This window comes from Helianthus annuus, chromosome 13, assembly GCF_002127325.2.
Source record: "Helianthus annuus cultivar XRQ/B chromosome 13, HanXRQr2.0-SUNRISE, whole genome shotgun sequence".
NCBI classification, from domain to species: domain Eukaryota; kingdom Viridiplantae; phylum Streptophyta; class Magnoliopsida; order Asterales; family Asteraceae; genus Helianthus; species Helianthus annuus.
In genome coordinates this window covers 153,020,459-153,033,614 of record NC_035445.2, presented here as the reverse complement: position 1 = coordinate 153,033,614, position 13,156 = coordinate 153,020,459, and the positions used below count along the sequence as shown (strand labels likewise).

The following is a 13,156-nucleotide window of genomic DNA, read 5'->3' as shown; positions in this document are numbered from 1 at the left end:
GGCATTATGGGGCATTATACCCACTACACCACTTTTGCTATAATGCCCCCTTGCTGACTAGGACGCCACATGGCGCAAAACGCCCCATGGTGGGGGCATTATAGTGTTTAACCACTACACATAGTCTAAGAGACTTGAGGGTCTGTTGTTAGCAACGGTTCTTCCGCATATGGTGACGTCGATGGTTTCGTATCGTATATGGCAACACCCTTTCATGATTTATACAATTGATTTTGGTCAGTCAAAATTCTTTTAATATCCATTAATTAGTGGACCATTCGGTTCACATTCCAAGTTGTAATTAAAATTGGCACAGATTTTCATATTCCATGTAATTAAATATGGTGCAGAATTTGATGATTAAATTAATTAATATTATTGGTCTTCAAAGGTCGAAAGTAATTAATTTGTAATAAATTTAGTAGAGAAGGGTGTAAATGGAAAATAGAGTGTGGTGTAAATAGAATAACCCTTGAAAAATTTGTGTTTGCATTGGAAATTTAAAACATTTAATAGCGTCATTCAATAGTTGATGATTTATTGGAAAATACACCTCTGATAAAAAGGGTGTTGGTATATGAACATCCATAACTTTAATTTGGACACTCTTTATAGGCCAAGTAATGTAACGTTCCATATTTTTGTAGTTATAAAAGAAACTCTTTTAACACAAACATAAATGCAAAGAAGTAGAATTATTTATTAGAATTATTACTATTATTATTATATTTTTTACTCTAAGATGCAAAGATTTCAATCTTCATGCTAGGACAATGACCAGCGAAACTGCAAATAAAGTTGTTCAGACCTTTCACAAGAGTAATTTGGTCTTTCCCACTTGTGTAAACCTTGTCGCTTGGGGTAGTGGTGCACCTATCATACCCTGCCTTGCTCACTACCACAACATTATGTGCTCCTTTTGGGTAATTAAACACTATTTCCATCATAAAATAAATAATAATTCAATTAAATAAGCACTTGCTTTGTTATTAAATTGTTACTATCAATTTAACCAAAAAAAAGGAAATCCACACATATTAGGCTAAGTCATTGGTTTTAGCTAAATATATAATCATGTAAGCATGGAAAGTAATGATAAGATGTTAAGAAGATACCAAGGACATCGCCGGCATTGAAATTCTTGCCTTTTTCCCAGCCAGCTACGTTGAATGTCCAACCATTGCCATCGCCGACGACATAGGTAGCTGCATGAGCTAGCTCACATTGAAGCGTCACAAGTAATAGACAAGACACAACCATCGCCACCAATGCACTACCTCTTCCCTTAGCCATGGTTCAGCGAAATGAAATATGGAGGACTTAGCGATTTTCGGATTTGTTTATTAGTGTCTTTTTAATTGTGAGATGTATGAAAGCTATTTATAGCAAAAAAAAAAAAAAAAAAACACTCATCGGTATTTAAAAAAATCATCTTATTTAGATTTTTTTTTTTTGGATAAGTACAACATTTCGTTTTTGTTTAGAAAATGTTTTTAAAATAACTGTTTATAAATAATCATGAAAATAAGATCAATGTTGTAATACAATTATACTCTTATAGTTATATAATTACAATTCGTATCTTTGTATATACTTATACCATAACTATTTATATCTCTATTGTAATGAGATACAAGAATTTAACTTCTATATTGGTTTTATACTTTGCGTCATATATGTTGCATTCAATGGGTGAGGCTGGGTACAACTTTACCTAAAACCTATAAAATTAAAGTACAGTTTTTTTAACATGTGTAATGGCATGTTGTTTGCCAAACCACTTGCAAACCACGGGCACCACCCCCCCCCCCCTTAGTGGTTGTTTGATTTTTGGCTTCCTACGTTGTTGTGGCCACGAGCAAGATCAAGAGAGAGATTGGTTAGGTTTTGGCTTTAATCAACCAAAAAAAAATTCAATTACAAACCACATACTTCATCACTATATCTTTTCCATCAATTGATTTGGTTAAGATGACGTGAAGGTCTTGTTAAAAAAGATCATGTGATTAATTACCAAACCACTATTCATTATCTTAAAGTTTAACGGTTCTAACCTTAAAGAAATATTAAATATCTTCTTTCAAAAAAAAATGTTGCATTTAATGTAGAATATTCTCTTCAATACTTAATGTTAATGCTGTGTAGTTTGAAAAATTTGTGTCTGCATTGGAAATTTGATACATTTAATAGTGTCATTCAAGATGATTCATTGGAAAATACACCTATGATAAAAAGGGTGTTGGTATATAAACATTCATAATAATTTTAGGATTGTATTAAATACACCTAAAGGTTAATTTTTTTTTTTTACTTTTTTTCCATAAGTCAATTTTTCAAGTTTCCATAAACTAATAATTTCTCTCACTCAACTTTTAATTCTTTGAACAGGGTGTATTTAATACATAATATTTTCAAAAGTTCATATATAACCAAATCAAAGATTTTGTAAACGAAAGTTAAATTTCAAATATTTAACAGTTTTGAAACTAACCGTTTGAATTTAAAAAAATATATCCACAACTTTAATTTTATAAATCATAATATTAATTACTAATTATAGCAGTAACAATGTTTAATAAAAATGAGAAAAAAAAAGAACTCTATGAATCAAAGTAAAAAGGAAAAAATCGGTGGTTCAAAATTTAAATGTGATTTTATTTTTGGACTTAAAGGATCCTAATTCATAAAGAAAGTCTTCTTAGTAAATGAAGATGATGTTTTTTAATCAGATCATATGGTGTATCAATTTTAGAGTAATTATGTGTTTTAATAGTAATTAGTTTGAGATTAAGCAATATTTTTTAAGCCGGTTTAGATGAGAAACGATATATACAATCGGTTTTGTTGAGTATTCTTGAACCGTCTTCATTTGAGACGCTTAACCGTTTAGTTATGGATGGTTCAATTGATCTTGTGATTCTAATAGTAAACTTTTTGATAGAGCATTTTTATTTTCTTAATTACTAAATTTGTTACGGCGTTAGGGTTTTATTTGAGCCATTCACAATTTCTTTTGACGGATTTTAGATCAAATCGTGAATGAAACCACTAGTAATAAGTTTTCACTATTATAAACAAAACCAAATTGTTGAAAGAGTAAATTACTATTTTGGCCCCTGTGTTTTAACCGGTTTAACTCTTTCAGTCCAAAAAAATATTTTAACATATCAGACCCTGAGTATAAAAAAGTTGGTTAAGAAAACTGAAGGATATATTTGGTCTAGGTAAAACCGACATTCTGGAGCCTCAAGTTCAAAAAAAAAAAAAAAAAAAAAAAAAAAAAAAAACTTGTGGACGACCAAACTTGAAGAAATCGCAACAACAAAGTGCCAAAAAGGAATTTTCGCCTTATTAGCATGTCTGCGGCTGGATGGGAGATCATGTATAGGTGGCGTCTAGAATTATATACCCAATTTTATCGTCGTGAAAGTAGTTTTGCGATCTAGGTTATTTTCATACTAATTTATTTTGATTTTCAGGTGTTTTAGCATATGTAAATGAAAATTGGTTAAACGACTACAAGGAAAGGTTTGTTTCTGTCTGGATTGATCAACATCTCAACTTTGGAAATAACACAACCAATAGAGTAGAGAGTCAGCATGCAAAGCTTAAAAAATATTTGCACGTTTACTGTTTTATTAGAGACTCGTTATTTATTTATGATTAACTTTTTCACTTTCGTATTTATAATAAAGTGTCTTGATTATTTATTTATTAATATTGATGTTAATACTAATAATAGTATAATAGAATATAAAAAAGTAACAAAAGTATTATAAAATAAAATAAGATAAAAACGTAATTATTACTTTTGACTTTATAATAAAAGATAATTATTACTTTTAACTTTATAATAAAATAATATAATAAGTAGTTAATCATTACTAAATTTCACTTTTGGGTATATTTATCTTTATCTTGGGTATATTTATCACACTCCTAATTTTAATTTGGACGCTCTTTATAGGCCAAGTAATGTAACGTTTCGTATCTTTATACTTCTATTTTTAAAAAGTTTGTATTTGTATTTCATTGGAAAATACACCTCCGATAAAAAGGGTGTTGGTATATGAACATCCATAATAATTATTTGGACGCTCTTTATAGGCCAAGTAATGTAACGTTTCGTATTTTTATACTTCTATTTTTAAAAAGTTTGTATTTGTATTTCACGAGTTGATGCCATCCCACGCGTTGCGGCGGGGACAATGGCGATTTGATGATTGGCTTGCTTGTTTGCCATACATGTCTAAATCGCCACATAGGTCGAACTTGTCACACATTTATTTGTTTATAACTTTGATTTTGAAAATGTTGTAAAGTTATTTTTAAAATATTCTATAAGCATGTCTAAATTTTAAAAAACTTAAACAAAATAAGTTTTTAAAATATTTTTTCCATTTCGGAAAAACCAAGGTGTGTATATATAGAAAAATCAGGATTAAATGCTTTTGTGATTTTAAAATAGTAAAAAAATAAACAAATTCCATAAAAATCAATGTATATAGAACATGCATTAAAAATTGGAAAATAAATTGAAAAAGATAAAAAGAAAATCAAAGTTTAACTTTTCCTTATTTATTGTTTTGTTTTGATAAAACTGTGCCGCCTCGTTACCAAAATAATGAAATACAACATATATTTTTTTATTCCAACAAAACTTTGGATTTCGATGTTCTTCAAATAATTTCATTCTGATGTGTTTTGATTAAATCAACATGATTTTGATTTTAGTTTCAATTCATCCAGCCACAGAATCCTTGAATCCTTCTGATACTATGCTCTTTAGTTTTTTACTTGAAAAGTATCGAAAATTGATCAATCAACCTGGTTCATTCATCTCCATATATATATGAGATATCGATTTGTTCAAAAACAATAATAAACTGCATCAATCAAACCCAATAAATTGTTATTCAATATAGAACGTTTATCACATATCCAATTTAGGAATCAAATAGTTTTAATCTCTCTATGATACGTGTTTGGCTACTTATCATATAAGAACATACTAATCCATAATGGGTATGTTTGGCAAAAGTAGCTGCTAGCTGGTGGCTGGAAGCTGCTAGCTGGTGGCTGGAAGCTGGTGGCTGTAAGCTGGTAGCTGTTAGCTGTTAGCTGTAGCTGTTAGCTGTAGCTGTTAGCTGGTAGCTGTAGCTTTTTAGATATATTTGGTGTTTGGCAGAGTAGCTGGAGCTTTTAATAAAATGTATAAAATGACTAAAATGGGCATAACTAAAAAATTTAAAAGTTTGTGCATTAAAAAGTTTATTATATTTAGAGGTTAAAATAGTCATTTTTTCCCTAAAAGCTTGTAGCTACTTCTAAACACTACTAGTAGGAGCGTTCAACCAAAAGCTTCAAGCTCCTAACCTAAAAGCTTCAAGCTTCTTCAACCAAACAAGACTTTTTATTGAGTATGAGTTTTTTCTTAAAAGGTTAAAGCTTGAAACTTCTAAAAGCTCCTAAAAGCTACATGCCAAACATACCCAATGAATGTATCAGTTCCTTCCACATTCAAGAAAAAAAAACATGCAATTATTTGATGATAGCCCACTACAGGTACATATAATCCATTTGTGTGTCACATGAAAAAATATCAATATGTACGGAATCATTAGTTCTTGTAATTGCACATAATCCCATAAACCATATTGCATGTCTTAAATTTTATGAGCAACAAATAATTCAAGCAATCTTAATATAGAATAACTAAACTCATGTTCTTACATGACGAACATACTAATCCGTTATCGGGTATGTTTGGCATGGAGCTTTTAGGAGCTTCTAGTTTTAAGCTTTTAATAAAAAGCTCATACTCAATAAAAAGTCTTGTTTGGTTGAAGGAGATTTAAGCTTTTAGGTTAGGAGCTTGAAGCTTTTGGTTGAATGCTACTACTAGTAGCGTTTAGAAGGAGCTACAAACTTTTAGGGAAAAAATGACTATTTTAACCTCTAAAAATAAGGAACTTTTTAATGCACAAACTTTCTAAATTTTTAGTTATGTCCATTTTGGTCATTTTATACATTTTATTAAAAGCTCCAGCTATTCTAACAAACACCAAATATATCTAAAAAGCTACAGCTATTAGCTACCAGCTACAGCTACCAGCCACTAGCTGCTTTTGCCAAACATACCCATAATCAATGTTCATCTTTGTTTCTATTCATTAATCAAAATTCAAAGGTTTAATATTCTATCTTGTAGTTCAAACATATGATGTTTTAATAATTAAAATCATAATTAACATCCATTTATGTCATCTTTCATAAATTAAACCGATAAAAAAAATCACATGTAAGACCATATGCATCTAAGTGTCATACATATATATTGATAATTGCATGCAATATTTCTATCGATCTTAAAGACGGAATCACAAAGCGTACATCGTTTAACGATTGTGAAATTGTATTTATAGTCAATCGCTAAATTGCATAGACAGATAAAAGACCAAGTCCTCATAAACGAATCTTGATGTCGCTCATGATAAACGAATCTTGATGTCGCAATTCAAGAAGGATAAATAACTACAAACAGAAAAGGCATATGCGTGAACTGATCGAACAAAATTTAAAAGTTAACGCTTTGAAAATGATAATCCAATATCCCAATGTATATGCAGATTCAAAATAAAAATAACAATAAGCATGGTATTCTTGAAGAAAATAGCGATGAACATGGAAATCACGATTCTACAAAGAAAAAAAAACGAAAATCATAGGAAAAAACTATGATTCATGAAGCGATTGGACATAATTAAACAATTACGTTTGATGTCAATCGCTGGTAGTTTGGGTTTGATTTGAGTACCAAAGGGATTTGAATATGTGAAAGAATGCGACCAATCGGTGGAAGCGGTTTGTAATGATAAAAACAACGCATTTAGAATATTTAGATTTACTTGATACATTAAATAACACTTACTACATTGAATAACATTTTTAAATAACAAAAGGGGCATGACGGTGTGATCTGACGATTTATTTGTGTTTATGCAACGGTTGAATAGTTTGTGGGAATTTGGTTGGTAATTGTATAAGAGTATAATTTTAATCCTTATAATCTTGAGACCAGGGCCGTCTCCGAAAATTACAACAAAAAATTTGGCCCTGTGCGAGATAAAAAATTAGGGTCCTATTCGAAAATCTCCATTTGATATAAACTCATCAATCACTAAAATTTATGTGGATGTAATTTAAATAGTTATTTTTAGCTAAGTTTAGGAAGTAATTTATTAATTAAAGGGAAATATGCAGTTGACAAAAATTAAGAATTAAATGCCACTAACAAAAAAAAAAGAACAAAAAATAAGCTAAATAAAGAATTTAGAGACACCAAGGTTAGAACTTGCGTCTCCCTGTTGATTAAGCAAGGAAGTAACCACTAGTACAAATGCCCATTTATGTTATCTCTCGATTTAGTGCATATATATTATATCTTATACAACGTAAATCCTATACAAAATTAAAAAAAATTTGGGCCCTCGGAGAATTTGGGCCTTGTGTCGTCGCCCACCTCGCACCCCCTGCGGGCCGGCCCTGCTTAAGACATTGATCATAATGGAAATCGTATTTTATATGAACCTTGTTTAATCATACATGCATAATACGTAATTAATCGCGAAATACATGTTGTAATTAAAAACCGAGACATACATCGAGATTATATTTTCTCGGGATCACACTCATCCGTGTTTCATACTTATAACCAGTGGCGAAGCTTGAGAATTCCAACTGGGGGGTGGAAGTCACGGGACCTAAAAATTTCTATAAAATCGGGGGATCGAAAACGTATACACCCAAAAATTTCTATACGGAAACTACATGCTTTCCACTACTGAGCGAAAAGTTCCGGGGGGGGGGGGGGGGGGGGGGAGCGCCCCCTCCCGCCCCTTAAAAGCTTTGCCCATGCTTATAACATACTTGCATACACCTTAAAAATACTATGCAAAACAATGAGTTTATAAGATAAAATAACCAATAATACAAGTGCAAGGACTAAAAATGAAAATTTCTATCTCCCTAACCAATTTCTTTAATGTCCTAACTCCTAACCATCTCCCCACTTATAAATACAAGTCTCCACTACCCCCTAAACACTTTCCATACTTTCTACTCAGTGTCAACCCTCTCAAATTATCAAGATATCTTCCACTTCTGGGCATAAAATTCTAAGTCCAAAATGTGAGTTTGAGCTCGTTTCTTCTTTTTTTTTTTCTTCTTGTTTCTTGTTTTCCTCCTACTTGGACAACCTCTAGGAGTGTTACCACATGTTTACCAAGGTAAACAAAGTTAATACATCACCATTTTGAGGTTCAAAGTTAGGATTATTTTTCTGAGTTTTATTAAAACTTTCATACTTATTCTTTGTAGACAACTCCTAGCGCATATATATATGCATGAAATATTCAAACCAAAACCAAACCATGGTATCAACCAATGCATGGTTGAATGTCAATGTGTTGTGGTGGAAATATATCTAAGTCTTGAACTTCTATTCTTTGGTTTCCAATGAGTGTCTTACTCATGATAAATACTAACTAAAATGGTGTCCAAATAAGTATTTAAGTAAGATAGACTTTTATGTATTTTTATTCTATTAGATTTCCTAATTCCTTCCAACTCTAAATTTGTCATACTCATACACCTTGTTTATCCATTTTAGGATAACCTCGGTACTCCATCCTTCCAACACATCCAAGCTCACCTTTGTGGAAAGCATTCACAAACCGTGAGTATACTTGATCCATTTTCGCTTTAAAATCACTTTGGGTGTTACATGTATAATTTAGTAAACACAGAAAATGCACATAATCAAACTCATGCAAACATTCAATCCACCAAACATGTTGTTTGTCATACGTTAGGTTTATACATGCTAGATTATACTTGAATACATACTATTTGTCATTAATTTTGCAAGCCTACTTTAACATGTATAACACTATAGGAGTAGCACGCCGCCCGTTTGTAGTCATTGTTAAGTATCCTATCATAACGGTCTCATTCACCTCGGTGACAAGATTACGCTAGTGGACACTTTGGTTTGACTCTTAGTTTATGCATGCTAGTATGTTTTTAAACTTAGTATACAATTGCCATGTTGGATTTGAGACTTTTATTATATGTACCATGTAGTCCAAACTTGTATGCTCACCGACTCATTTTGTGTTGACGGATACTTGAATACATGTCGCAGGAAATTAGCTTTGGCGCACGCGAAATCTACTTAGGGTGGACTAGAAAGACATCCAATTTTTTATTTATGTAATCTTTTACTTGTTGGTTATGTCTTGATCAAATTGTTGTATTTTTCCTTTCAAACAATGTATTTTGAGATTATGAATGAAATAAAGTTGGTTTATTTAATTTATTGTTACTTTAGTATGTTATGATGTTTTGAACAATCTCGTTCGTCTCACTCTGATGTTTCCGTCGTCAGTCGGGGTGTCACAAATATAAAGTTATACGTGGCATATAACATTCATAAAAACCAAGGACTGACAAGTCTCCCAAAGATGTTTATTCAAATCCTGATACGACAACATGTATATTGAGGTGACAAAAAGTTATGAACCTCTTTGAACACTGTAGACCTCGTACCAACTTGTAACCTATACGACACGTCTTGCATTATGCGCAACTTATAGGTGTTTAACCAAAAAAATTAACACCCAGTTGTCTGTCCTTGGGAGTTGTTACCTCATACCTAATATGTAATAACCCACCCCGGGAAGCCATGACATGACACAATAACAAAGACAGAAGACATAGTTCCATTTATTAAATTTCAAGTCATTGGTTACAAGCTAATAGATAGTTCATAGCCCTATGGGCAAAATACATTATATTACAGAAGTAACAGCCATCTTCAGATAGTATCCTATTGTTTGTTCATCTCTCTTCACCCCGCCCAGAGTAACCTATAAACCTATGTGGAAATAAAGTTTACCAAGTGAGCTGAATGCCCAGTAAGGAATAATAGGCTCAATGTAACAACCCTCAAAAACACCCTAAAATGCTCCGTAAGTGAAAACCCGAACCCGTAAAACCTTACTTTTCATAAAAATCCAAGAAAAACAAAATTTTCACTCGGTCGCGGGGCGCGACATATTTAGCCAAGGTCTTCGCGGGGCGCTACAGACCTGTGGTTTCCGGATAAGCATGAGGGACACGTGTCGTCCACATGTCAAGACCACACCATGACTCAGCAAAACTCGTTGCCACCTTTGGGGCTCTCGCGGGCCGCGACGGCCAGAGCCGTAGCTCTCGCGGGGCGCGACGGACTGCAGGATCAGCTATATAAGGAGCAGAGAACGACATTTCAAGTTGTTCAATTCTTTTCTTTCTCTATAAACGTATAATGCTATAATACTCATGTATTATACTCTAAAACCCAGAAACTCTGCTCGTTATCAAGGTAATAACTCTAATCACTGACACGGTACTGTATCGGATCGATTAAAACTAATCCAATGGATGTTTAAGTGCTGCCAATATCTTGCTATACTTTGTCATTCGTTGTGAGGGTTTCGATCTTGTGATTATCGTTAAAGTTGAAATGAGTTAATACACTAATACGAGTTCCATTATATCTAGAAATTAGAATTCGTAACCAGGGAGCTGCTAAACTAGAATACTTAGCGATTAAGAAAACTTAATAATTAAGTAAACTTAGTAATTAAGTAAACTTAGCGATTAAGAAAACTTAATGGTTAAGTAAAACTTAGCAGTTAAGACAACTTAGTAGTTAAGTTAACTTAGCAATTAAGAAACTTAATAGATAAGTAAACTTAACAGCTAAGTAAGATTAATTAATCAGTTAAGTAAGATTAATTAAGCTAAGTAAGATTAATTAAGTTAAGTAAAATTAATTAATCAGCTAAGTAAGATTAATTAACTAAGTAAATTAAACACCTAAATAGATATATATGAGGAAGATGCAAGGAAGGTGTAAGAAGATATATATGTGGGTAGGAAGCTTCGTAGAAAATGTATAGGTAACTTCCTAGAAAAGTCTATGTAATTTCCTAGAAAGTATATAGGAAACTTCCTGGAAATTTCATGTTTCTTACCAATAAATAGGAAGCTTAGGATTCATTTTTCTTTGCTCATTCCTTCTATTCTTCTCTCTATACGTTGGTGTTCTTACCAATAATCACCAATACGATATTCTGTCCGATCGATTCGGAAACCAACGGACGAATGCTAAAGTGCTGTCTAAATAAGACTATACTTTGTGAATTTCGTTAAGGTTCTGATCTCGTGACCATCGTTAGGTTTGATATGATTTTACACTAATACGTATTCCACTCTGTTAAACTAAATGTTTAACTATCAGAAAACTCCAAACCATACACTTACTATCAAACAAGATGATTAATCATCAGAAGATTCAGAACTATAAAATAGGTGCTTGAAATCAAGATGCTTGTTTAATCAAGACTATATGCTACCAAGGTGAGTCATTCTCTTTTTATCAAATTGCTTTGCAAAACCCTAAATGTTTTCCAGTTATATTTTGCAGTGATTAAGTCTTTGCTAATCTTAAGTTACTGGCAGTAAGTGGGGTATTGTGCACATTACTGCTGTTTCTATCACTTTAGGTGGGTGAGCCTAATTAGTGATATACGTCGCTATTGGGTGACAGGACCCAATAGTGATAAGACCACAGTCATAGATCCGGTCGAGTGACAACTAAACCAGCTAATTATAAGATAGGGGCAAATGTAAAAACTCTTAATGTTGTAAATTATAACAAATGTGTTTTTGTACAAACGAATGAACTCACCAGTATTTCCTGCTGACCAAATCTTTTTAAAACGCGTTTCAGGTGATTACAGTATATCGGAATAAGAGTTGGATATGGCACCAAAAGGCTTAAAGAAGTGACTTATTTTTAAATTGAATTAAGAAAAGTTGTTTATGTATTCGGATTATCCAATATAAAAGCTACCTTTGTAAAACCTGGATTTATTCCCATCTTCCAGTGTTTCTAAACTCTGATATTTTTCCTAACTCACGTTACTGATGAACATTTCCGCTGCAATGTTTTTAAAATAACCACCGGTACCACTTGACTGCTCACGGCTCCCGTCCACGGTGTGGTCGAGGGTCATGACAGAGTTAGTATCAGAGCCAAGCCATTGGTTTAAGCAATTAGGTGTTGTAATAATACCTAAGCTTAAACAAAAGAGTTAGGAAATTGTTATTTGGTAGCAACAAGGATAGTATTTAGACTTGAACTTAAGAAAGATACTTTAGTATTAGCTTCGAGATAAGCTTGCATAAATAAAGTGTGATGGGTATTGGTATGCCGTGAGGATGATGACTAGAACGTTGCAATTACGGTAAATAAGTAATAACACTTGGCCACTGTTATTTCTTATTTATTGGTACTATTTGGTTCTGGAATATGATTCGTCACGTGAATACTAATTTCCTTGTTCTTTGATGAAAGCCCTAATAAAAGATTCATTTTTAAATCATGAATTGAGAAAATTCTACTTATGGGAAATACAAATTATCTCTCCGGCGAGAACCGGGTAAGATGGGGTATATGCTATGTTAAACAAGTGACAAAATTCCTTAAATAGTATCATGACCTGATATCCGACTTGTTTTTGGAAATATGAATCTGTTAAATACCTTGACCTTATGAATGGTATGTATATAACAGTATGTGAAATATATGATTATATAGATATGTATATCTATAAGGAAATCCAAAAACCATAAGGATTGACAATTTAGAATAAAGCACGAGCATGTGTGTCACTGATAATTCTAGATTTCTTTATCAGGAATCTCTTGTATACATCTATAATTCCGATATCGAACATTATTTATCTGTCTCGTAACTCGTGCGACAATATAAACGACGGGAACCCTTTAAGTTGGGACGCCATCGAAAGTATAAGAAATCCCTTTGCGTTACCTCAGATTATTGACGCATTAAGAAACCTGTAACTAAAAGTTGTGCTAGGCACAAAACGTCTAAAAACTTACGCTAATAAGAGTATATCTACTCTCTTTAAGAACTCTTGCGAGGATAAGAGTAACCACGACTAGGTGCACTTACCAAGACTCTCTTCACCTATAATCCTACTAAGATTACCAGTAATAAAAGAATGGCTGCAACAATACATGG

At 32.4% G+C, this 13,156-nt stretch overlaps 1 protein-coding gene across 1 annotated transcript; it reads right to left on the bottom strand.

Moving 5' to 3' along the window:
- Nucleotides 1–737: 737 nt before the first annotated feature.
- LOC110903424 (basic blue protein) lies at nt 738–1,293 on the bottom strand. Its single transcript, XM_022149383.2, has 2 exons — nt 1,116–1,293; nt 738–934 (listed from the first exon to the last, which is right to left on the bottom strand). The coding sequence occupies exons 1-2, from the start codon at nt 1,291–1,293 to the stop codon at nt 738–740; spliced, it is 375 nt and encodes a 124-aa protein (XP_022005075.1).
- Nucleotides 1,294–13,156: the final 11,863 nt, after the last annotated feature.

Excerpts from the sequence above, each read along its gene's own strand:
- LOC110903424 (XM_022149383.2), bottom strand. The coding sequence starts at position 1,293 with ATGGCTAAGGGAAGAGGTAGTGCATTGGTGGCGATGGTTGTGTCTTGT. Across the intron at positions 935-1,115 it reads CAATGCCGGCGATGTCCTTG|TGTTTAATTACCCAAAAGGA; the intron begins GTATCTTCTTAA and ends TGATGGAAATAG.